This window comes from Mycetomoellerius zeteki, unplaced genomic scaffold, assembly GCF_001594055.1.
Source record: "Mycetomoellerius zeteki isolate Tzet28-1 unplaced genomic scaffold, Tzet1.0 scaffold25, whole genome shotgun sequence".
Taxonomy (NCBI): domain Eukaryota; kingdom Metazoa; phylum Arthropoda; class Insecta; order Hymenoptera; family Formicidae; genus Mycetomoellerius; species Mycetomoellerius zeteki.
In genome coordinates, this window is record NW_017257227.1 from 3,168,377 (window position 1) to 3,193,756 (window position 25,380).

The 25,380-nt window shown below is 31.7% G+C and overlaps 5 protein-coding genes across 7 annotated transcripts; 1 reads left to right on the top strand and 4 right to left on the bottom strand.

Annotated features, from left to right (window-relative positions):
• Positions 1 to 992: 992 nt before the first annotated feature.
• On the bottom strand, positions 993 to 5,496 carry LOC108723864 (serine/arginine repetitive matrix protein 2). The gene is made up of 6 exons (XM_018449891.1): positions 4,724 to 5,496; positions 3,721 to 4,359; positions 2,576 to 3,416; positions 2,337 to 2,385; positions 2,145 to 2,174; positions 993 to 1,888 (listed from the first exon to the last, which is right to left on the bottom strand). The coding sequence occupies exons 1-6, from the start codon at positions 5,050 to 5,052 to the stop codon at positions 993 to 995; spliced, it is 2,784 nt and encodes a 927-aa protein (XP_018305393.1). The 5' UTR covers positions 5,053 to 5,496.
• A 1,304-nt stretch (positions 5,497 to 6,800) lies between these two features.
• On the bottom strand, positions 6,801 to 10,575 carry LOC108723754 (sentrin-specific protease 7). Its single transcript, XM_018449701.1, has 8 exons — positions 9,572 to 10,575; positions 9,317 to 9,493; positions 8,947 to 9,101; positions 8,756 to 8,838; positions 8,263 to 8,589; positions 7,445 to 7,618; positions 7,137 to 7,356; positions 6,801 to 7,022 (listed from the first exon to the last, which is right to left on the bottom strand). The coding sequence occupies exons 1-8, from the start codon at positions 9,738 to 9,740 to the stop codon at positions 6,813 to 6,815; spliced, it is 1,515 nt and encodes a 504-aa protein (XP_018305203.1). The 5' UTR covers positions 9,741 to 10,575; the 3' UTR covers positions 6,801 to 6,812.
• A 238-nt stretch (positions 10,576 to 10,813) lies between these two features.
• LOC108723871 (speckle targeted PIP5K1A-regulated poly(A) polymerase) lies at positions 10,814 to 13,967 on the bottom strand. The gene is made up of 4 exons (XM_018449903.1): positions 13,644 to 13,967; positions 12,936 to 13,018; positions 12,499 to 12,858; positions 10,814 to 12,409 (listed from the first exon to the last, which is right to left on the bottom strand). Exons 1-4 carry the CDS (start codon positions 13,895 to 13,897, stop codon positions 10,905 to 10,907), a joined length of 2,202 nt encoding a protein of 733 aa, XP_018305405.1. The 5' UTR covers positions 13,898 to 13,967; the 3' UTR covers positions 10,814 to 10,904.
• LOC108723872 (tRNA 2'-phosphotransferase 1) lies at positions 13,899 to 15,770 on the bottom strand. Of its 3 annotated transcripts, none has more exons than XM_018449905.1 (2): positions 15,535 to 15,770; positions 13,899 to 14,566 (listed from the first exon to the last, which is right to left on the bottom strand). In XM_018449905.1, the coding sequence occupies exons 1-2, from the start codon at positions 15,544 to 15,546 to the stop codon at positions 13,973 to 13,975; spliced, it is 606 nt and encodes a 201-aa protein (XP_018305407.1). In that variant the 5' UTR covers positions 15,547 to 15,770; the 3' UTR covers positions 13,899 to 13,972. The 3 variants fall into 3 exon arrangements, 2 of the variants coding, with proteins under 2 accessions (XP_018305407.1, XP_018305406.1); XM_018449904.1 differs by lacking the exon at positions 15,535 to 15,770 and adding an exon at positions 15,361 to 15,457; XR_001936667.1 differs by having other exon boundaries at positions 14,492 to 14,566; positions 15,660 to 15,679.
• A 3,714-nt stretch (positions 15,771 to 19,484) lies between these two features.
• LOC108723684 (uncharacterized) lies at positions 19,485 to 22,783 on the top strand. The gene is made up of 8 exons (XM_018449595.1): positions 19,485 to 19,570; positions 20,653 to 20,950; positions 21,031 to 21,306; positions 21,392 to 21,502; positions 21,589 to 21,846; positions 21,928 to 22,185; positions 22,275 to 22,625; positions 22,707 to 22,783. Exons 1-8 carry the CDS (start codon positions 19,550 to 19,552, stop codon positions 22,781 to 22,783), a joined length of 1,650 nt encoding a protein of 549 aa, XP_018305097.1. The 5' UTR covers positions 19,485 to 19,549.
• The last annotated feature ends 2,597 nt before the right edge of the window (positions 22,784 to 25,380 follow it).

The window sequence follows — 25,380 nt, forward strand, 5'->3', positions numbered from 1 at the left end:
AGCACTGTGCAACGTGTGCAATCATTTAGGATTAGCTCGCAGCATACATTTTACTAATAAAAAAAATATGCACAATTAAAAAATTAATTTATAGCCAACAATATATTTCTAACTCTACATAAAGTAATTTATCGCACAAATAGAGAACTATTTGTAGTTATAAAAACGTAGAGATATACCTATAGTTAATATATTGAAATGTAATAGGTAGTGTTTTTACAATATTATCTTCGGGATAAAAAACAAAATTGATACACGCTAATTCCTATAATATAAATTTAATTCATAACTTTTATTATTTTTGTTTTAAAATTTTATTACATTAAAATTTCTTTTAAATCTACGTTACGTCTTTATTACGTTACATATACTACGTTTTCTTAATCCTAAGACTGTATTTTGTTGTACAAAAATTGTTGTCCAACGTCATTGTAAATACAATATTAACAACACAAACAAAATAACAAAAGTATCGAAGTATGTCAACATTTGTCATATCTATGAGATCTTACGATGTAAGATTACATATATGTATATAATCATTTTGATTGTGACAACTCTCATGATAAAAAGAAATGATGCTCAGATGACGATATGATACTTTTGCAGATATTGGTACTCTTTTCAAGGGCTGTATGTACAAGTATTGCTTTCATCAAACACACTTATATAAAGATATTTGAGCATATTATGCACACATTTTATGCTATGTAGTTTTTTTCACTGTTGTTCACTATAAATTCATACTTGAATTTATCCTGAAAATTGTATTCTCTTCACTTTTTATTTAACATGAAATAATTCCATGCACATAGTATCATAAAAATCAGTATCATTTAATGTTTAATCATTTATATACTGTTTAAAATATTTCTTGTCGCTTTCTATATATATATATATATATATGCATATACATATATATATATATATATAATATTAATGAAATAGATCATATAATTGTTCAAAAAATATTTTGTATATAATGAATAGTTTTAAAACTTGCCCCGATAGTTTCCGCGACTCCGGTATGGTCTTCCTCCTATATGTTTTCCTCGCAAATTATGACTTTTACCCCTTGAGACTTTCCCTCTTCCATGCCAATCAGATCCTCTTTGGAATGTATGACCAGTCATTAATTCATCATCAGATTCTTCTAGTTCCATCGGGCTTTCTCCACGGCTGTGATCACTTCTTCTATCATGAAATTCATCACGCTCCATAGAACGTCTTTGATAATTCGGCGAATATTTATCATGACTATAGTGATCACGTACATTAGAATGAGCAGAAAACTCATTGCTTCTAATAGGAGAATCCAGCCTCGAACTTCTAGATTCATGATTCATAGGCTCTAAATGATGCTCCTGCTCGTCGGGTCTTCTAGAAGGAGACGTCTGCCTGTTCCAAGTACGTCTCTGCGAAGAGTTACTTAGACTCCATCTCAGATCCTCTACTTCGCGAAACTTGGATCCATATTCGTAAGTATCTCGTGCGCTCCAATCTAAACGATCCATTATTGGCCGTCTATCTTCTTTTACCTGCTGGAGGTCGTCCGCATAGACCTGTGATGCAAAGTCGGCCGTGGTAACACGTGCTTGCACCCCTTTAGTTTCCGTTTCCACCTCATCTGTCTGACAGATTTTCTGATGCGTTTGAGTTGTTTTCGGAACCGGTATTGGCTGTTCCGTGTTGGTCTCTTTCCAAAATATCTTGGTTTTACTTTTCTGCAGAAGTATCGAATTCGATGTATGATCGTCGGAAACGTCTTTCGTATTGTTCTCTTCGCTGCGATCGTAAAAAAATCTACCCTTCATCTTTAAACGCGGATCCTCCATGGGAAGCTGGTATAGCGCTTGTTCGCAATGTCGCATTATTTCAGGCTTGAATCCTATCAGTAGAAAAAAAAAACAGAGTCGCGTAGAATAAAATTCCGAACTATATATACCATGCTTATAAAAATAGGTTTTACGTCATGCTTCTTACAAATCTTCACGTACGTTGTAAATCACGTAAGAGAAAAATGTCTTTAAACAAAACCACACTTTAATTGCACATCTAATCGTCACACAACTATATATATAGCGCAATTAACAAGCATTTAAATTGCAATTTAAATTGAATTTTAAAAATTTCAAAGTTCTTACCTGGATATAGTACTGGTATATTAGATGAATCTAAAGGATGTGATAAAAACAAAAATTAGTATCGTTCCATAAATAGGATACATAAGAAACGTAGTTTGTATCCTTGTGGTTCAATCAAAAAAAGTGAACTGTATCAGTTCTTATATCTTTACGCGATTTTTACGCGATCAAAAAATTAAAATATATTCGCACCTTTGGCTGAAACAGATGCTTCCAATAGACTGGATAAGCTGGTTTTTTGCTGCAAGATCAAGGTCAAAAACAATTAATTTTTTTCTATAGATAAAATACATGATTGAAATAAATACAATCTTCATATGACAAATTAAAATAAATTAATGTGCTCATTAACTTTGACATACCGATAAACATTTCTTGTCAAACTTAAGACAAAACCAAATACGCGTCACTATTATATATATTGCAATTACTTTTGGTTTGGAGATGATCGGTGGTTCAGGTGTCTTCATTCGTTCCTGATGGGGTGGAGAGTAAACTTCCTTGTACGATGTCGCTGATCCATGTTCTGTATAATTCTGCTTCTGCGACGACGTGGAGGATGTAGTTGAATGATTTAAAGATTTGTTAGGAGGTTCAAATTGACGGATCGATGATTGTTGGACAAACGGTGCAGTATACGATGGATTATACGATACATGCGCACGATCCATCACAGGAGGAGGTACAGGTTGCGGCGAGGGTACAGGAAGCAATGGTGAACACATCACCGGTGGCGGAGCAGCAGCAGCAGCATTCGGCTGATTGTACATAACCGGACCGGATGCATAACTGGCTGGAGTCATGGTTGGGGCCATAGATGGGGGAGGCATAGGTTCGAAATTCATTAGCGGTGCTGCAGTCGGTATAGGTTCAAAGTTCATAAATGGCGGTCCATTTGACATAGGTGGTAACATAGCTGATGATGACGATGGCAACGGTGGTTGTGGTGGTGGTGGCGGCTGCGTTGGCGGTGGTGGCCTATCCGCTTCTTGCTGATATGTGGGTGGGATGAGTAACGGTGCAATTCCTTCCATCGTCGAGGACGGTACGTATCCACTGGTGTTCACAGCAGTCGACATTGCTTCATGTCCTAATTGTCTTGCTAGTTCGTTGATGAAGGGTGAACGCTTCCTGGGGCGCTTCTCCAATGATCTGCTACGTGTGCGACTTCGACGACGGGGACTGTACCGTCTGCTCATTGGTGAACGGCTTAATCGTCTTCTCGAACGTTCCATACTGCGACTCCTCCGATCGTGAGATCGACTTCTTCGGCTTAATCAAGATAATTACTAAGATATAATCTAGTATATTTTTACATATTTGTACAATACAGTAATATAAATACAAAATTAGAACGCAAAGTCTGAAAAATTATGTCTACCATAAACCAATATATTGTATAATAAACCGTAATTACAATATATTTGTACACAACATGCTATTTGTAACTTTACTGTACACGCAGTATAAAAAAATAATGTTTAACTACGTGACAGTAAGTTTTCAAATCTCTTTTCTGAATCGGAAAGAATTTAAATATTTCTTAACAAAGATGTTAAGAATGTTGTCTCCTCACCGTTCATGCATCCAATCATTGCGTCTCCTACGTCGCTCAGTACTCCGTCTTCTTTCTATACTGGATCGTCGTTCTCCACTAAGTCGTCTAGGACTTCTTCGTCGAGAATCAGGACTTAATTTGGGGCTTCTTCGATCGTAGGAGCGCGGTGAATTTTTCAATCTACCTGGACTGTATCTGTAAGGACTTCTATGTTTTTCTACGCTTTTTTTAAATGGGCTCCTACGATGATCCGAGTTTACAAAGGGACTTTTTCGTCGATGGGGACTCAATCGAGATCGATCGGGAGTTCTGCGCCGAGATGGACTCGATCTTTCATAACGTTCTAACGATTTGCTTCTACGATGCTCTCTGTTTCGTTGAGCTTCACGCTGAGCTCGTTCTCTATTCTGTTCCTCCGCGATGCTCAGGATAGCTTCAGTTTCCGTGCCAGGTGGGACTACGTTATCCGAGTCCAATAAATGTTTGATCGCCTTCTCCTTTTCAGCAAGAAGCTTGTTCTCGGTGTCTCTCTTCGTTCGCATCTTGTCTCTTTCGATGTCCTTGGTGCTCTTCAAAGGATCCCGCCGAGTCTCCTCACGTTTCTTCTCTTCTTTCTTCGGCTTTTTGCGTTTGTCCTTCTCGAGACGATGATGTTCCCTATAATTACTCTTGCCATCATTTGTTTGCTAAAGTATGCAAACTTCCATATTAAACATAATAGATTGTATACATGTATCATACACATAGCGTATACGTAGCAGAAAAAGGAAATTATCTAACAATGTAGTTTTGTAACTTATAACTAAATTACTAAAATTAGAACATAATACATTTGTACAGTACAAATGTTACAAATTAATGTAATGAACTCAATCCAAGAAAAATTGTGGCGCCATTAGAATTTTTTTACAGAAATTGCACTTGTAAGAGCACAAAACGGCTTTATTCGTAATATAAAGTATAGTAACAATATAATATTACATAAAAATTTACTTAATTATTATTTATTTAATGACACTACCTAGAGATTTGGTTCTTTCCCTGCTTTGTAGACTCTGTCTTGACTTGCTCAATCTCACGGTTTTTATCTTCATCTCTTTCCCAAGCATCTACGACGTCCAATCCTTTCATAAAGTCTTCATCATCGAGGAACTCATTCAGTTCTTCATCCGGTATTTCTCGAAGACCCTTGATCGCACGTTGCACATCATCACTGGTATTTTTCAACAAAGGATCCTCCAGTAACTGGTGGAATTGCTTCACGAATATCCTGCCAGCTGTATTTGCATCTTCTTTTTTTATTTCCATTTCTTCTTTCAGTTGAACAACTTTATTGCTTGCACCATCCATGTTGCTCACCAATTTGTAATTTTAACTCTGCAGTACTCTCAGGACTCTAAAGTGATCAAGAAAATATCTTTTAAGTTCTAAATAAAACTTAATTATGCTCCTTGTATTTATAGGACTGCTCTTTTATTCCTGCTTTTAGAGACTGCAATAGAACTCTCTTTCTCACTTTTGCCTAATATCAAATATGTACTTATCACTTTAAGTTTCAAAAGTGTACATCAGTTCAGAAAATAGGCCTTATATTGCTATTGCAATTCGTTTGTTACGTTAAAAAAAAATATACTGATGTGATTGAACAAATGTTTTGAGATATCAAGTTATATCATTTCAGTTACTATTGCTGTCATTTCAATTTATCGTTGCAATCCATACATATTCTTGTATTCAATAAGATCTATATCTCATCCAATCCCAAGTATATCTGTATTTTATCTTCAGCAAGTTTATCGATATTGAACACAACAATGAAACTCTTTAAGGTTTAGACGTTTCTCAACTCTGGACGTGTAAATTTTTAGATTCAATTTTATCACACTGATAAGTATACTGACGAGCACAGTGCTCGAACTCTCCAACATATATCACATGTAGAATAGGACGATCGATTCCGGGAAACGAAATAACGGCCGAGCTTAGTTATCAGTTTGCTTAAGGAAAATGAAAACGTGGTTTCCGCTTCCCGGTGCTGTAGGGTTATTGTAGTTATTGTGAGGAAGAGTGCCTGACGCAGGCAGCCTCACGTACATAAATGTCGGAAATAGGAAAATCCGTTAGAATCGGAAGAAATGATAAATAACGATGAAAATCGGCAAGATTTCGAGCGTGCGAATAAAATACCCGAGGAAACACCTGTGCCTGCTCGACGATGAGTCTTCTCTCTTTCTAACTCGTTCAGTTAGCGAAACTAACCTAACTCCTAACAAGACTACGTTCGAAAACATAACTAGTGCGCAATGGCTCCTGCACAGAACGCGGAAACGCTCGCCGCGCGGCAAGAGTCGACGCGGTAAACCAATCAATCATCCAGTTTTCCGGAAATAGCATTACGTACATATCTTCCATCGCGCGGGAAAATTTGAATTTGCAGCGCGGCAAAAGTTAGATCGTCGCCGCGTACTTTACGAAGGGACTCTATCGTGTATCTTGAATCGAGGTGAAAATTACAAACGTGAGCGAAATTTACTGGACATTTATAATTTCATTGGTCAACATTTAATAAATTTGTTCATTTTTTTGTAATTTTCACCTCAATCAATTCTCAAAAGCGAAAAGCAAGTAATAATTATCTATTAGCGAATTCAACTTGCATTACAAGATTGATGTATACTAAATGTAAAAATTAAATGTAAAAGCATATAAATATTTTAAACAATTTAATTCTAAATGAAATTGTTACATTATTTAACAGAACATGTTTATGTATATATAATTTCATTGTCAAAGCTGATTATATTATTATGATCACTTTTAAATTGACAAAACAATTCTTCAAGGCATCTCACAGTTGTATGTATTTCATTATTGAGCATTAAGCTAAAATAATGCAATTATATTTAATTTTCAGGACAACTTCGATCAAACTACGATTAAATTATAAATCAGCACTATTTTATTAAGTAACACGAATAACTATTAAATGAATTAATACAATTATGTTTAATGTATTCAAAAAAAAGATTAAAAACAGATCTATAGCAACATTTGTGATAACAAATATATTAGAAATTTTGTCTTAAAATAATCGTTGCTATATTCTGTGTTCAGAAGTAATTACATCTAATTTCCGGTTTCAACTTGCTATTTTGTGTCGGAAATTTTATAGTAGGCAAATTAATAGTTTTATTCCCTTTAATGTTATTCATTAATTTAATTATCAAATTCGATAATTCCTCCCTCTTCCTCGTTATGACAATTTCTTCAAACCATACTTCCAAGGTTTTAATTGGCAAAGTATAATCTTTAATAGGATCCTGTGGAAAGGGAAATAAACTCAATCATATTAATTATACATAATCATAGACATATAGAATATACACGTAATAATAAAAAAATTAAATATTAAAGATATTTTAATATGTACTTGCCTTGAAAAAACTTTCCACATATTGTAATAAATATAATCCGCAATCAGTACAATTTGATTGCTTGGGTACTTTCGGATACGCTGCTTTAATAGTATCTTTCGAGAATGTCTTTTTTACACCAAATTTGACAACATATTCGCAACTTAAATAATCTCTTAATGTAGTAATTACCGATGGGTATTTAGTACCACCGAGCGAATCAAATATTAATATGCAAGGACTATAAATTAAATTATTCAAATATTAAAATCACAATATAAATTGCATTAAATACATGATATATATATATATATAAACGTGCTGCTTACATCTTGATTTCCTTCTGCTCTGTTTTTATTTTTTTGTTCTTTTGTACAGATTTAGAAGAGTCTTCGCCCATATTAAAATAACTAACGAAACTATCACTTTTGCTAGTTTTTGTATGTTTGGAAACTTTTCCAACTAATCCAGGAAAGCAAATAATAACCAAGAACCAGTGTTCACTATAAATAATGTTATATTGTTACGCAAAATATGATATAATCTATGCCTATGTTACGAAAAGTCAATAGAATTACTTAAAGAATAAAATTAATAAAATTGATTAGCTCGTTTATTACAAACTATTTAATATGAGATAAATTTCAATATAAGACTAACAAGGAGAGACTATGCTCTGCTTTTCAACGATTTTGATCAAACTTGCAGCGATGTTAGAGGAGCCTACTCGGCTTCTAAGGCCCATTAGCGGAAATAGCTTTACAGGTGTTCATTTGGTAGGCTCTTCTAACATCGCTGCAAGTTTGATCAAAATCGGTAAAGAGCAGAGCGTAGCCTCTTCTTGTAAGACACGAATGTATATGCGATAAAACTTCAATGCTTTATCCGATATCCCAATATTGATTCCAACTTTTAAGATTCTCGGTTCTGACTGTCCTGAGTGAACCTAGTACCGGAACACCATGGGTGCCTTCCAACAAGCGACTCAGTACAATACAGTGATCATCTCATCCTTGTTTAACATTGACGAATAAGGATGTAATGGTGCACACAGTGTCATGTGTGTCTTTTGTTGGAAGATACTCCATATAAAGCACCGTATCTTAAGCTTATATTAACTTCATGTTAAATTTATAGGATTACTTACTATTTGTTTATAGGAACTATAACAAAATCTTTTTCAAATATATTAACATCCCTCGTCCACCTTTGTACTCTTGCGTGCCGTTCGGTGGCAAGTGTCACGGTATTTTGGGTTTCTCCGAAATATGGAGTGATCAAACGCTGATAAAAAAATGAACTGAACATGTGAGTTCTACGTTGATCAAATTCTGACAATACCTCTAAGGTTAAATACTTTAAATAAAATTCTATAATCATATCGTTCAAGTATTGGTCTTCTGCGAGACATAGATAATGTCTAGTGTTAATGGTCATTCTTCCTTCTGCAGGAAATGGTGGATATGTAATTATTCTACAAAAAGAAATAGTTTACGCATTAAAAAATTCAATAATTATATTTACAATTTATAATTATATATAACAAATCAAGTAATATTAGATTAAATAAATAAGATTATGAAATACATTTTGTCCGAGTTATTAAAAGACAAAAGTCAATTATTAAATAAGATTCTTACGTTTGTACGTCATCATCGATACTGGTAATATCGAGGGTAGTATTTGTTAGGTTTTGATTTAACTTCCTTGTAATAATAAGCGACTGTAAACATTATAAAAAAATTAAATTAATGTATATATGGTTATATTAAAAATGTATATGTATGTTATATATAATAAAATATAATATAATTCAGTCAAATACACGTACATGATCCCTTGGTAACGCCCGTAGAAGTATGACGTTAGCTTCCTGGGGATTCAATTCGACTATTTTATCTTCTCGTGAGAATAAATTTGTTAGTATCGCCTTTGAATCCTCCGGTAACTTATCTGGTAATAACGTAATACGTCTATGCAAAAGATCTAAGAAATATTAAAAATTTTTAATATTAATCACATCCGGCTTTACTAATTGTAAGAATTTTTATATCTTTTCTACATATATTATATATATAGAATCCATTCTACATATGTTTATCGAAAACTGCAGAGATTGAATAAATATTTTTTAGATAAATCATTAAATTACAGAAACTACAGAAACTATTTAAAATACAGAAAATTCGTATATGTCGCACCTTTCCCAATAGGATCATAATACGGTCCCTTTGGATCTTGCATTCCTAATAATTCACGTACCATGGTTCCTATACTTGAAGACATATAAAAGAATAGTACTGGCATAGTTTGTTCAAAATTAATTAAAAGTCTAACTACATCTCTGTGTTTCACATTCAAAGTTACAAAACTTGTACCTGTAAAATATCAAAATATTTCAAAGAACTTAATGACTCTTTTTATCTACATTTTCATTATAGATAAAATAAATTTACCATCTTCTACCAAAGGGACATCAAATCTTACACCATTGTAAGAAATCACTACTTTTTCCCGAGGAATACATTCATAAGAACCTATCATGAGCATTCGACATTCTAGAGCAGTTTGTGGTAGATTTAGATATTGCTTTGAAATATCTGAAAAGTTGTGATCTTCAAACATTTTCGTAAAATCCAATATAATCTCATTAACGTACTATAATATCAGCCGACGTGTTAACTGTGACGATCACCTATATATGTTACAAAACATTACTTTCATTATTTTTTTATCCTTCAAGCATCTTCAAAGGCGCGTTCAGAATTCCTACCAGAGCGTTGCCCAAGTATTATGTTATCCTTGATTAACATCAACATTCAAAACAAGGATAATTGATAAATACTTAGGTTGCACTCGTGTAGCATTCTATTCCAATATGTTTATTATTACATTTTAGAGGTGTGTGAATAGTTAGAATTTTAATTCAAACCGTGTATACGAGAGTCGTTTGTGTCCAGGTGATTTTTTAAATTAAATTATGACTATTTTGAAAACAAGCAAGTACATACGCGCCGTTCTGCTACTAAAGAAACTTGTGAGGTGGGGAGGGGGAAAGTACTCGTGAAGCCCGATAGTGGGCGTCATTTTCTTAATATTCAAAATTGAGCGCGCGCAGACACAAATGATCCCCCGACATCCTCGTATACATTCAACGCATATTTGTGTCGTACAAATAAAAAAGTATTTCAAAAGTACACATTCGCGAACGTTGAAATGAATCCTTTTCAATCGTAATACATTTTTATTAATTTATATTTATTAGAAATTGCATGAAGTACATTTCTATGCCTTTCAATCTAAAAAATTTTAGTTTTTTAAGTGCATCGTGAATACTGCCCAATTCAAAATTCTGAATAGGAAATGTAATACTTGATTGATTTCTCGATACGAATCTGTGAGAAGAGCGAAATAGACATAAGCATACATTGTGCTTATAAAAAACTACATTTATTGCATATTACGGTTATACTTACTCTAAAAAGATTATAATTCCTAAATATCATGTGGATTCAATAAATAATATTGTAATATGAATATTGAAAAGTATAAAATAAAAACTCGAGTTCTAGATTCTTCATTTATAAATATATATATATGTATGTATATATATATATTTTTTTTTTTTCTAAAGATTCTGAATTTATACATGGTCTAAAATTATTAATTGTAAAAACGAACTAATCAGACGTATGTGATGAAATTCTATTACATAATATCAACAGAATAATACATAGAAAGAACCGCTAATGTTTGGTCCATGCCGGAAAGCATACGACTTTAACATCATCATGACTGGTGGCATAGCAATTGATCATAGGTCTTTTTGTACTGCAGCATATGTAGCAATGTTTTGTTTATTATTTTTGGTATCCAACTATTTACGAAACATTCAAATTGTCGAAAAATGTAACTTTGACTGTCCTCATCGTTCAATACTACAACTACCGCTACAGGGTTGTCCGCCTTTTCTAATGTACATATAAAATTTAGCTTTATGTTGTTTGCGTCATCATGTTCTTTTAATTGCTCCACTACTTTATCTGACATAATTGCTTCTTTCTCCAGGAGACTTAATTGAAGATCCAAAAGAGTTTTACCATTTTTCTTTCTATTGTACCACACACATTTATTCCCTGTGCAGTGAAACGTTACTTTTTGATAACTTTTGGTATGTACGTCAGATAATACTTTAACTTTTTGTTGCTTCGTTTCTTGATCGAGAAGTACTTCAACTTGCAACTTAAAAATCATTTCAAAGATATCTCTTATTAGATTAAAAGTGATGAAATACCAATTATCTTTCTTACATTGCTCTTTATTAGTAATATCTGTACGTGTATCGAAATCTTCTGGTAATCCAGCATGGAGAAAACGACCAGCCTTTATTACATTTCTGAAATTTTTCTTTTTTTTCTTCAACTGTTTCAATTGAGGAGGTATTGAAGTGAATAACATCTTTATTAAAAAATTGTAATTATTTTCACTACCCGTTGAACAGACATCAGCGCTAAATTTGCAGCAATGTTGAAATGCTAGTAATGCACGATCTGACGTATTTGCGGCTGTATTTTGATTAAGTTCGATTGGATCCTGCACACATATTGGCTTGTAAATATCCAATTTCTTGGTATTATTATCCATGACATAATTTTTATATCTGTCCAAGTAATCGGGTAATTTATCTAACTGTGCGAAATCAGGCAATGAATACGTTTTTCCGTCCAATAAACATATCACACATCCGGTAAAATTGAATTCACCGTAAAAAGCAAAGAAATTGTGAAGCAATGTTGCAATATTACTGCTGTTGGTAATGGCTGGTAACACAGTATTTCCATCAAAATTTACTTGCCATCCATTCAAAATCTGTGGGACACAATTTCTCTGAAGGTGTAGTAAAGGCGGAAGGAGACCAACCGATTCTTGCTGAAGGTAAAAAATAATTAGACATATTAATCCATAACTAGAAATTCTTCCACTACCCGAAATCCCGAAATGCCTCGCCCAGTACTTGATGAGAAGCATTAGCGGTCTTAATCGAGGCTCGCGTAATGCACAATACCGTAAGAAGTCACTTTTATAGATGCCTAGGCCATTTTTGAAGGAAATATCACACGAGACGTTAGTCGGTATATAACGGAATTTTATAATAGGCGTTTTCGCTTTAGGGATTGATATTATGTTGGTGAATACAGATTTCATATTATACATAACTCTTCTCACTTTCTTGAAAACCGTTGTCGTCCATATATGCAATGGCATATCCGGTTTATAATAATTTGGCGGTAAACCTGAAACAGAAACGGACATTATTTTATTAGACATTAAATATGCGATTCATATGCTATTCATGCGATAATCAAATTAGAAAATCTCTTACCGATTCTACCGACGTACATGTAGATATCTAAGTCACTTTCTTTAAAGCTTAATTGCGCCACTGTTGAACCAAATCTGAACGTCCGACATTCTGGGAAAATCAATCTGAATATTTCATCCAAATGAGAGCAAATGACATTATATCTTGTTGTCAATTCAAATTCAGTAAGTTGTACTGCATTTAAAAGTGCTGCTAATTGATTATCAAATGTCACTTCGTTTTCAATAACATCTTTTATACGATCATAACTTATTGGATCTTCTTCTTCTTCTTCGGTTTTATTCTCAAATTTCTTTTTTTTTCGAACAGTGTCATTTTGCTGTTGTGGCACTGTTAAATTAGTAGGCTTTTGTTGTTGTGCTTTAAAACAATAAATGAGCGTGAATAGGTAACATCATATCAAAATTATTAAGAGATATAATGATTGTATATCTTACTTTCATTTTTCTTCAGTCTTCTCATACATAATTTTTCATTTGGTAGCCAATTTGTTCTGCTCATTAGAATATTAGTAGGATTCCTGCAATGCAATAACAGCATAAATGCAATATTTCATTGAGTAATACCTTTGTTCACATGCTTCTAGCTATTATTAAGAACATTTGTGTTCTTTTTCTTCTTCTTAAATATTGATTATTATCAATTTTGATTGATGTATATAAACAAAAGAATAAATATTTATTCTAAAAATTAGGAAAAAAAAAGAAAAAACTTATTCTATATCGACGCCTGAGCCATAGAAAGTGCTATATCGAGAAAAACATGAAGAAAGGCCTATGTTAAGAAATGAATGAAAAGTGGTCTATTTTTCGTAGGTGTTTTGTAACGCATAACAATGTTTTTTAATTATATATTTGCTCAATAAGTTTAATTACAGTTTTTCAGCACATTAATATCTTTGAAATATGATGCCTGATTGAACATCGAAATTATTAGAATTTTAATTTAATTCGCGAAATTACTACAGTGGTTTAATTGTGTTTAGTCCGGAAATATTTCGGTGCACAGTTCGTTAGACTACAATTATGGTATACATGTCAAGTACATATATATCATATTTAGTGATTCAAGATTGATTTATTTAAAGCATCTTAAGATCTAGCTTCGACCGTATAGGGCTCTTATTTATTATAAATTTTTATTACCTTTCAGTATATTCAATCCAAAAGAAATCTTGTCCAAAATGTTGTCTTTTAATTGTTCCAAATCGTCTAAAAAAATTTACTAAATCCATTGGCAACAGTGTTTTTGGTAAAGGTGAAACACAAAGTGATCTTCCTGATAAATAATGCTCTTCTTCAAGTGATTTTTGTTCTGATTTTGTTACTTGATTTTTTGAGCTCGTGGGGACCTGTTCATTTTTATGTTTAAAAGATTCATCATATGATTGAGAATTCATGTTTTAAAGTTGTGGAAATAATCGTAATTTATTATATTCAGTTACGTTTCTTGTTTGACTAAGATTTTATTATTTTCAATTCAAATTTAATGTTTGACCATCAGCAGTAATCACTTTCAAAAAATATTTTGTTTCAATAAATCCTTTTGAATTTCCGGCACAAAGAACAACACCATTTTCAGATTCAAAAAATATTAAGCCATCTTCCTTTGCTTTCCCAAAATTCACATAAATGAAAAGTTCAGCGTTTTGACGTAAACCGTTAACAAAATTTAATCCCTTTGCAAAATGAATATGATTTCTTTTCATACGTGATAGACCTTCTGTTCTTATATTTGGCCAGTACTTAAAATAGGTGCCATGAATTACGTCAAAGTCTATGCAATCAAGTATTTTCAAACTCAATTCATTGATCTTGAATATTGAATGTCCTTGATTTGCTTTAATCTCTAAAATACCATTAATAGTCTCAAGAGTAAATCTTTGTTTGTTATTTTCCTTTACTACTCTCTTGATATCATCAATAGTATATTGATGCAGTGATGTATTTAATAATTCATTAACTGCGATAAAACCATTTGGTTTAATATTTAAGCTTTCCTTTGTAGCCCCATGACGTAGTAGGTATGATAATCTTTTGCTGAGAGCAACGTCACTTTTATTCTGAGTCTGAAAACAACATTAATATAACATTTGTTAGAAATCATTAATTATACATTCAATCCTATTAACTAGATTATTACAAAGATTTTTTTTTTAAATGCAAATGCTAATTTTTAAGCTCTTTGTAGAATATATTTTGTAGACAAAGCCTGTATGACAAAAGTTGTATAATAAGATGATTATTACTGTTATTATTATATTAATGATTTAAAAAAATTTATTAATAATTATATTCATAAAATGAATAATTTTAAAAAATGCCTCTTGAAAAAAATGCTTTTAATTGCCCTGTAGACTTATTCTATAATTCCTCACAGTAATATCATGATCGTTATATTATTCATAGGTTTTTTTATGTATTATAATATAATTACTTCGATACTTATTAAGACTTAATAATAGAACAGATTATTCTTTCAACTGCTATTTCGATAACAATCATATATTAATATTAATTTTATTAAGGATTTACTAATAACTTACAGTAATTTTTACAAAAATAAAATGTTTAGCTATCTTTAACAGAAGTACACAAGATAAATTTTAAAATATATAAATTATAATTATAAAATAAAAGAGAAGGAAGATAACAATAAGTTTAAAACATAGAAATAATGTATCACAGATTTATCAACTTTTGGATGTTCCACTTAATATTCATTTTCTCCAAGCGGGACCGTATAAATTGAGTTGGTAACTCAATTTATGCATACTTTCTTTGAGCATACTAATGACCATTCACATACAAATAGTAATAAAGAATAATAAATGTATGTTTCAGACAAAGATGGAGCACTTACTGTACATGCAAAACAATCATTATACATGCTCGCGTAGAAAAGTGCACACCATCAAAAATAGAATGATTTCTTATGTGTAATTTTATATTACCACGACGTTAATACAAGCCAATATTTGTACGAAAGTCCACAAATGTCTTTCCATAATAAACAGTTACATCATGAATGCCTAACCTTTGAAAACATTAAATTAGCGTAGCTCGCAACTCTCGCAACTTCCTCCAAACTAACCTAACTGGATTTTTTTGTTAATTTGGAGGTATATGTCTCATCTCAATTAACGGTATTATGCTCGTCACAAATTTATAAAATTCTTGTTAATATCATAACGACAATAATGGCGTAACACCCCTCAACATACGTCGTTGGCCGTGAAACAAATTATGTCTACGCTTGTTACATCTGCGCTCAAAAATATTGTACCGACTGTACTATCGACTGTTTGATCCTCTGCGTTTTAATTCTCTGACTTTCCTAATGTTATTCCGAAGTTAAACACGAGATGGCACATGTGTAGAACACCCTTTAAAGTCACTATGGCTGCGATCTACTTGACGTTACAAATGTTTCGAAGCATTTTTTGATTATTCAATTCGTAAAATTCTCTGTTCTGATTGGTCGCTCAAACGCTTCGAAGCGTTTGTAGCGTCAAGTGGACCGCAGCCTAGAGGTGCGTTCGGGAAGTCGCTATTAGCGCTATTTGTCATTCTATCCTTGTTTTACGTCTAATAAACAACAAAGATAGAATGACAGAAGTAACGCTAATAGCGTCTCCCCGAACGCACCATAGATAGATAAAGTACTGCAAACTTACCTCCATTTTGGAGTTTCACGTATGGACTAAGGCCAGAATCAGACTATGCATTGAAGATTGAGATTGAAGATTGAAAAATTCAAATTTGACCAATCGAAATAAAAGGAGCTAAAATTTCTTTGTCCTTATTGGTCAAATTTCAATCTTCAATCTTCAACCTCAATCTTCAATGCGTAGTCTGATTCCGGCTTTATGGAGTACGATTTCAGTATATCGTCAAAATTTGATTGTCAACAGAGACGACAACTACAGAGAAAAAATTGTAATTTTTCGGCAATACTATATAGTATATAGAATATAGAATATTCTATATTCTATATTTCTATATTCTATATTTCTATATTCTCTATATTCAATAGTATATAGAATATTATAGCTTTACAAGTATGTATATTTATGGAGCATTTATGTAATAAAAAATCATGAATTTAATAATGTATTAGCCAAATATTTATGTTAATAGTAGTAAAATTATATCAATTGTCGATAATGTCAGCGTTCTTCAATTACTTCCGACCCTTGGAGCCCTTTTTATACCGCCGAAAATTTACCCAGGGTTGACGGTCTTTAATAATATCTCGTCGATGGCTATCAGTTCAATCCTTTCCTCCGAGGGTCAGTTTCACCAAGCCGATTAAGCGATGATTAACTGTCAACCGTAATTAGTCAATTCTACTAAACAACGGCCGATTAAATTAACTGGCGTTGGTGAAACTGGCCCCAAGACTCAATTGACACGCACTCGGTGAAACAATCGATACATCGAACGATTTCGAGAACGTTCAATTTTCAAGAGTCGAAACGACTTCGATGAAATTCGAAAACTTTTGATTCAGGCTGCGATCTACTTGACGCTACAAACGCTTCGAAGCGTTTGAGCGAACAATCAGAACGAAGAATTTTACGAATTGACTAATCAAAGAACGCTTCGAAGCGTTTGTAGCGTTAAGTGGACCGCAGCCTCAATCGATGACTTTGATTTAACCTATACTATTTACGGCAAGAAACTCTAGCTACATATACATATATATACAATTCGATATTCTTTGTTTTAAATTCTTTTTCCATATATTAAACGAAAACTTAATAATTCCATTTATGTTAATAAAATATTTTATTTTTTGACGAATTAATCATCGATTAATTCACAATGAGCAGAATTTAAAGTATAAAAATTGTAAATATATAATTATTATCGTCAATCTCATCTCTTTTTTTAGATATTAAATAACAAGAAATTAATTCTATGTCTATTAATATAATACTGTATAGAAATTATTTGACGAGTTAATCGAATTTCTTTTAAATATACAATTCGATTATTCTCAATCTAATCTCCTTGTTACATATGTCAAACAACAAAAAAATTAATTCTATTCATATTAAAACATTGTTCATGTTGAAATAAAGATTACTTCATAAATTAATAGACGATTAATCGGCAGAGTTACTCAAAGCAAAATATATAATCACAAACTTTTATAGTATAGATAGAAGTTTAGTTAGTATCGTTCTAACTATACGTATAATTCTTTGTTTCCAATATAATCTTTTTTTCGTTTGTTAAACAACAAAATGTCTAATTCTATTCGTATTAACAAAATAATATTTTACCTCATTAGCTTTTTTTATCTTGGCCACATATTTTATTAACTTCAAATTCAAATTATAATATAGACTTTATGAATAAATCAAATTATTATACAAAAGAAAAACATAAAAGCCAACTTTTTGGTCAAAAGCTGAATCTTTTTGCAAAAAATTATTCTATATTATTATTCAAATACATACTTTAAATACACATGCTTTTGTATTAAATTTTATCATATACTTATATATTTGACTAATAAAAGATACTGTTTTCCTCAGTATAACTAGACGACAATTTCTACTTCTTTGTTTTTAACAAGACGCTTAAATTCCTTTCAGAAATTTAAGAACTTTGTTAAATTCGTATCGATTTGATAATATTATGAAATACCGTTGTAGTTGTGTGACTCATACAATTATTTTTATATATAAAATTATAATTTGCGAATTGCTAACATTCATTGCTGCTTATTGCCTCTATTATTTTGTCTTTAATGTAACGCTTTCTTTGGTCGTACAAATTATACTTAAGTGATCGTATTTTAATACGATGTGCGCACATTCTCATTTTGATACAATATAAATACACGTCTTACGCTTATAATATATACATATATTTATTTTTTAATGTAATTATTTAACAGCATAAAAGATGTATAGTCGAAACGTCCTATGCACTGTAATTAACTAGTTCTTTAATCTCCTTTGACGATTTAATAAACAAGTTTAATTCTTTGATTTATTAATTAAAACTCGTTTGTTCGATCTTTCCATCAATTTTATATTTGCATTACAATTTTATGCTAAGAAATTGATAATTAAAGATTATTTAAAGATAAGTTTAACTACACTTAAAGATTGGTAAATTCTTAAAAACGATATTGATATGATTACAGAATATTTTCAAATACACATATATATAATATAACAATTTTTGAAAAATCTGAGCGTATAACGACTTTGAAAACCTCACAGATATTTAATATTGGAAGGCATTGATATTAATTATCTTTTTTAGTATTAAATTAGCCAGTGCTAAATTGGTTTTCTGAAGAAAATAAAAATTTTTGTTTAAATTTGTTCTTCCTATATTTGATCTTCTCATCGTATTTTGACGACATATTTAGAGAAACGTTTATTATTCTTTCCAAAACGTTTTGCCCACTGTAACGGACATAACAACCTATGAAAAACTATTTCTATCGAAAAAAATCACGTCACATGGTTACATGATGAAACGTAATAAAAACATATAACGAATTGTTTCAAATCAGTACATGATTTTAAAATTACGTATTTTGAGAAGTCACTTGATGATATATTCTTTTTTCTTCTATTTCTGTCATTCAATTCTTTAAAATTCTATATAACTTCTATATATATAACTATAACATCACATGATGGATGAAATTATTTGTATAATATCGTAAGATTTTTCAAATTACATCATTTTAAAAAATCACATGCTGATTTGGAACAATCCGTTACGTGATTTACATATTTTAATTACATGATTATATGATGTAACATAATTATATACATATGACATAATTTTTTCAATATGGATAGATACATTTGTCTTGGTCGCTTGTGTCAATCTCTTAAATTTGTTTTGATCTATACTGACATTCAAAGGTCATCAAAATCAGGAAGACGTATAACATCTTTTCGTAAGAAAGCAGAACGACTCGAAGCGAGACACGTATGTCAGTCTGTAGTTGATCGCAAATCTAGACACATCGTGAAGATACATTCGTCTGGAAACGTTTGTATTATTTCGACAGTATGTTCACAAAACATACAAAGGTATGTAATCGCGCAAATATCGTCGATGTCGTTCCCTTTCAAAATGTGAGGAAATATTATAATTTTAAGAGACTACACTTCACTATCTGATACTTTTCAGTTGTTGTTATAATTATCCGTTCGATGCATTATGCTCGATTTGGACATGATTTTACGAAATCACATAAATCTGTACTTCAGAATGCAAGCCTCGTCCATCGTGAATCGATGAATCGCGTCGGTTCCAGTCTCCTTTCATTTTCGTGGTGTTGAAAAAAACAGAACGAAAAAAGCCTAGAATACTCAGAATCTACATGTATACACTCGTGTTCGATAATCGCCATCATATATATATACATATATCATATGTATATATCATATGTATATATCGATATTTTAATATCGTAAATGATTCGCGACTATTCCGGAATATCGAAAATCGGCATAAAAGTAAAATATTAATGATATTAAACCCACTATTCTGTAACCCTTAACGACAATAACGATAATCGAAATTATATCATCATTGCATGGGTTTTAAAGTATTCCTTAAAACTTTTAAAGTGATTCTCGTTCTGAAGAGTGAAATCTCATTTTTAAAATTGAACTACTTTTTTCATGACTGTCCCAATTTTCTATCTTTAGAGTGAGATTTCATCTCAAAGAATTTGGAGAGTGAAAAAGCTAAGCATTGACTATATAACGATATCATTATTGTCGATAAGAATTAGAAACGCAAAATAGACCTAAATCGACAATAAAAGGCCTTCAGCCCGTATCACCGACTCTGCAAATCGACCCGACTGCCAATTCTAACTGCGGTCCATTTGACGCTACAAACGCTTCGAAGCATTTGAACGACCAATCAGAACAAAGAATTTTACGAATTGACTAATCAAAGAATGCTTCGAAGCGTTTGTAGCGTCAAGTGGACCGCAGCCTCTGACTACCGACTAATAATGGACCAATCACATTGAATCAGTCTTATTGTGATTGGTCCATTATTGATCGGCAGTTAGAGTCGGCAGTCGGGTTGGCTTGCAGAGTCGATAGTCTGATATGGCCTTTACGAATCTACAAAAACCGAGTTCTCATTTCCTTAGATCGTGCAATTGGTCCTTTTGTACTGTGTCGTCGCACAGAGTTACGTAGTTCCTGAAAGTAGATCGCTGGCCGAAGAGGCCAAGTTCTTTCAAGACTTGTGTAATGATAGAATTGATGAGGGAGAGGAGGGCGGTCGTAAATTCGAGATCAATATATTATCTTACTTACGGTTATCATATAACTGGGGCAGTACTATATCTTATCATCCAAACACCAGAGGGAAGAGATCTTTGAATGAGCATCCACTGAAAAATCAATCTTCAGTGCCCATAAAAAAACATGACAATAGAATTGAAGGTAAGAGAGAATGATTTTTTGTCGCGATATCACGCCATAATGAAAATATTATTCCACGCGTATCTTGATTTTTTACGTAGATCAAAGGATAACCGCCAACGAAATCATAGAGCACACTAAGTGGATCATAACCGAGGTAAAGAAATTACAGAAAATTGCAAAGGATGCTGTTATTAATTCCTCTCAAAACTTTTCCAAAAATGCCGACGAAAGTATATTATGGTTTGTAATAATGGTACATCAATGGACTTCCGATGCAATGATCCTAAATATTATCGGCAAATCGTATTACGAGAAGATCTTAGAGTTTCCACAAAGATGTATATCGCCCCCTGAAACTAATTACACACTGCAAGGTGAGAGAAAGTTTTTTTGTTGTAGAGAAGCACAATATTGCGTCAAAGTGGAATTGTTTCACAAGAATCTCAATCTTTTATGCAGATCGTATAGTAAAGTCCACCGATATCTTAAGCATCATTAAAAAGATCCAAAACGAGTTACGTGCGAACTCAAATGAATTATTCGGGGAAAAGAGCAACGACACAATGAAACGTAAGAAAGAAAAAAAAAAGATTTTTCGCCATAAAGACATTGTGCCAAAAAATGTTACTTCACCAGAATATCGATTTTTCATGCAGGTAATTCGAGAACGGCCGAACTCCTCGAGAAGCTTATTAAATCGATCGTAACTGGATTAACAGAGAAACTAGATTCTAAGGAAACTGTAATATCGTCACGTCTCAATAACGACATATTCAATCTTCAATTGATTGCATATAAATGGATCCTTAATATACGTTATCCGAATATCAGCAAGAAATCCACTGAGAAGTCCCGGCCTCCATTGGAAGGTCAGTTTTCATTTCCCATGGAAAAAAATGACAACGGACCGACAGGTAAGAGAAAAATCTTTTGCCGTAGAAATATGCGATATCGCACCAAAATAAAATATACAAAAATCTTGATCTCTTATGTAGATCAGGAGAAAAACACTACAGATGTCATGGAGCGCAAGGGTAGGACGATCGACGCTTTTAATAAACCTGTGTGCAAATTCAAACGAACCATACGTCAGTCAATAGAAATGAAGCTATTCACGTACAACATAATAATATATGAGTGGTTCTATAATGAGTACGGTTTAAATATCGCTAACAGCAAATCTATCAATGACTTTCAGCTTCGACTGGATAAACAGTCTTTCTCATTGCCCATGAAAGAGAGCGAACTGGAAGGTAAGAGAAAGATTTTTTGACCGTAGAGAGGTACGATATCATGTCAAAATGAAAATATTATCTCACAAATATCTCGATTTTTTTCACAGATGAGGAAATAACCATCAAGGATTTCATGGACAACGTTAAATTGACTAAACGTCAATTAAACGAAAACTTAAAGGTATCCGAGGAAACTACAACGGGCACTGATAACGATTTTTCCAAAAAATTATGGAATGTTGAGGACCACACACATGTCAAAAGATCCAATCCTGATCCACTCGAGAATTTGAATTTACTTCGATTAAAATTTAAATTGACGATATATCGATGGATCTCTAATATAGTAATTTACAATACCATTGACTTAACGCCTCTCGGTGACAGTGATCTCTACCCGGGTTTACGGGAATGTCAACTTATGTTTCCCATAAAAAAGACCAAGGATCAATTAACAGGTAACAGAAAATTTTTTATTTGTCGCGCAATGTCGTGCCAGAGTGGAAATATTATTTCACAAAGATTTCGTTCTTTTATAGAATTTGAGGTAATGAGTAATGAAATTATTTCTCTCACCAATAAATTGCTCCAAATATCTGCCGACGAAGGAGTTTGAGGATACTATTATACAACACATACTGGCGATGATAATAATATATAGTGATTTCTCAAAGCATTTAAAATATGTCATGTGCAATTTATATATTGCATTTAATATTAAGGATCCATTATTGCGATTATTGGATTATGGCGAAAGAAGTGAATAATCGTGTTTCTTTTCTTTCATCAAAATAAATAAATTAATAAATTTATTGCATTAATCTATGAAATATATGTCGCGGTCTATTTTATTTTGTAAACTAAAAATAAGTATGTAAAACACGTAATTTATCTAATTTTATGTATAACTCGAAAATGTGTAATAAAAATTTATTTTTTTAGAAATATTATTTAGTCTCAAAATCTGATTTAATCGAATTAGTCTTTCCACTTATTTGTATTATCATTTACATATAAGTCTTTGTCGCTTGTTATTATTATTTATTTCGTTGTATGAGATTCAGAAGAAAGATTTATCGTGAACCAACTCGTAGCGAAGGGCAAAGAGCTCCTGGGCTATTATATCTTCGAGGCATGAATACGACAAGTAAGAGTATCTGAGGTGGTTCGGAATTCAATCCTACGACAGAAGAAAGATCGAATCGTTTAAAATTAAGAACCCGATTATCTGACAACGATATCTTCTACCTCTTGGCAGTGAAATTCGTTATCTCTGACAATGCTATTAATCGTGAAATTTTCGTACGAAAACTGTATACAATTTATTAAATAAAAAAAACTTGTATTTACAATTTGTGTCTGTAATACAAGATCGGATGGGTTATTACTCGCATATCATTGTCTTGAAATTAAAATTCTTCATTGAAACTCTTCGTTTGAAGTATGATTAGTAATCTCGTGCTATTATTATATATAAAGATAATGTAATAACATAGTACAATATTCTGAAAAAGCACTCGTATACGATTTGAAAAATAGAAAATTGCTTTAACCCCTTCAGACTGATTTTATTGGAACCACGTTAAAAAAAATTTTTTTAATTCAATTCATGCACATTTTAATAAGATCCCAACAGCGCAGAACAATATTGCTGCAAGTTTTGTGTTGTTGAGGGTAATTTATACTAAACAACTAATTTTTCCAAAATTTTGACTATTTTTCAACATATAAATTATTATGTAATTATGTATCAAGTCTGAAATGATGTTGATATAGAATTAAATAATTTCAATGGATGTCTTTAAATTTAATGTACATACATTACAATGTAGGCAGAATCTAAAGGAGTTAATCACGTTAGATTGACTATCCCGGTCAACCAACTTAGAAGAAATTTTGTTGGATTTTTCATCATCGGAATAAAGATTTGAAGTAGTATATTCATCCATCGATATATGATTTAAACGAACATGGCATAAAAACTATCTACGATAAAAACTTGCATAGTTTGATATCATAGATTGATCTGGACACTTTTTCAAATTGTAAATGTAATTATTTATTTATCACATCATATACTTTTCAAATTGTAAATGTAATTATTTATTTATCACATCATATACTTGGCGAGCACAGAGAGGCATGTGTGTGCACAAGAGTGCATTTTATTTTTTAAGTTTATAAATAAAATAATAACAGATGATATATAAGAATAATTTAAGCGAATGTTGAAGATAATTGTAGTTTTTTAGTAAAAAATAATTAAAATTATTTATTCTGTAAAATGTAAACTACAAATTTTCTGTAACTAATTTCAATACTAACAATGTGCATTGGAATGTTCTACGGAAATGACAGCTCGTATATAAGCAACTTTAATTGCCTTTTACTAAAAAACTAATTATAATTATTTTTAATTATATGTTTCCAAAGAACTATAATTCTCTGCAGTTTGACGTAAATTATAGACTTTCAATACCGACAGTGTATATTAAAACATAACTATAATGCCATCTTAGCTATGAGTGTAATCTTTTCCTTCGAGATTCAAATTGACGCACACTCAGTGGAACAATCGATACATCGAACAGTTTCGTGAACAGTCAATTTTCAAGAGTCGAAACGACTTCGATTAAATTCGAAGACTTTTGATTCAACCGACACGACTTGGATTTAACCCATATTATTTACGGTAAGAAATGCTAGCTACATATACATATACATATATACAATTCCATATTCTTTGTTTTAAATTCCTTTTCTGTGTATCAAACGAAAACCTAATAATTCCATTTATGTTAATAAAATATTTGATTTTTTGACGAGTTAATCATCGATTAATTCACAATGAGCAGAATTTAAAGTATAAAAATTGTAAATATATAATTATTATCGTCAATTTCATCTTTTTTTCATATATTAAATAACAAGAAATTAATTCTATGTATATTAATAAAATACTGTAGAAATGATTTAACGAGTTAATCGTTGATTTGTTCAACTTGTAAAATTGCTTAAATTTTAATTTAAGCTGCTTATTATATTTGTTATTTTGATGTAACACTTTTTTTGGTCACACAAATTATACTCAAGTGATCATATTTTAATACGATGTGAGCACGTTGCCATTTTGATACAATAAGTACACGTCTTACGCTTATAATATATATATATTTATTTATTAATGTAATTATTTCACTAAAAAGTATTACA

Coding starts and splice junctions, on each gene's coding strand:
- LOC108723872 (XM_018449904.1), bottom strand. CDS start 15,387: ATGTATAATGATTGTTTTGCATGTACA. Junction 14,567..15,360: donor ATGATTGTTTTGCATGTACA/GTAAGTGCTCCA, acceptor TGTTGTTTTCAG/ACTCAGAATAAAAGTGACGT.
- LOC108723871 (XM_018449903.1), bottom strand. CDS start 13,897: ATGAATTCTCAATCATATGATGAATCTTTTAAACATAAAAATGAACAG. Junction 13,019..13,643: donor TGGATTGAATATACTGAAAG/GTAATAAAAATT, acceptor ATTGCATTGCAG/GAATCCTACTAATATTCTAA. Junction 12,410..12,498: donor CATGTACGTCGGTAGAATCG/GTAAGAGATTTT, acceptor TTTCTGTTTCAG/GTTTACCGCCAAATTATTAT.
- LOC108723864 (XM_018449891.1), bottom strand. CDS start 5,052: ATGGATGGTGCAAGCAATAAAGTTGTTCAACTGAAAGAAGAAATGGAA. Junction 2,386..2,575: donor CGATCATCTCCAAACCAAAA/GTAATTGCAATA, acceptor TTGATCTTGCAG/CAAAAAACCAGCTTATCCAG. Junction 2,175..2,336: donor AGCATCTGTTTCAGCCAAAG/GTGCGAATATAT, acceptor CACATCCTTTAG/ATTCATCTAATATACCAGTA.
- LOC108723754 (XM_018449701.1), bottom strand. CDS start 9,740: ATGTTTGAAGATCACAACTTTTCAGATATTTCAAAGCAATATCTAAAT. Junction 9,494..9,571: donor TGTCCCTTTGGTAGAAGATG/GTAAATTTATTT, acceptor GATATTTTACAG/GTACAAGTTTTGTAACTTTG. Junction 8,839..8,946: donor GGGCGTTACCAAGGGATCAT/GTACGTGTATTT, acceptor TAATGTTTACAG/TCGCTTATTATTACAAGGAA.
- LOC108723684 (XM_018449595.1), top strand. CDS start 19,550: ATGTTCACAAAACATACAAAG. Junction 19,571..20,652: donor TGTTCACAAAACATACAAAG/GTATGTAATCGC, acceptor TCATTTCCTTAG/ATCGTGCAATTGGTCCTTTT. Junction 21,847..21,927: donor AAATGACAACGGACCGACAG/GTAAGAGAAAAA, acceptor TCTCTTATGTAG/ATCAGGAGAAAAACACTACA.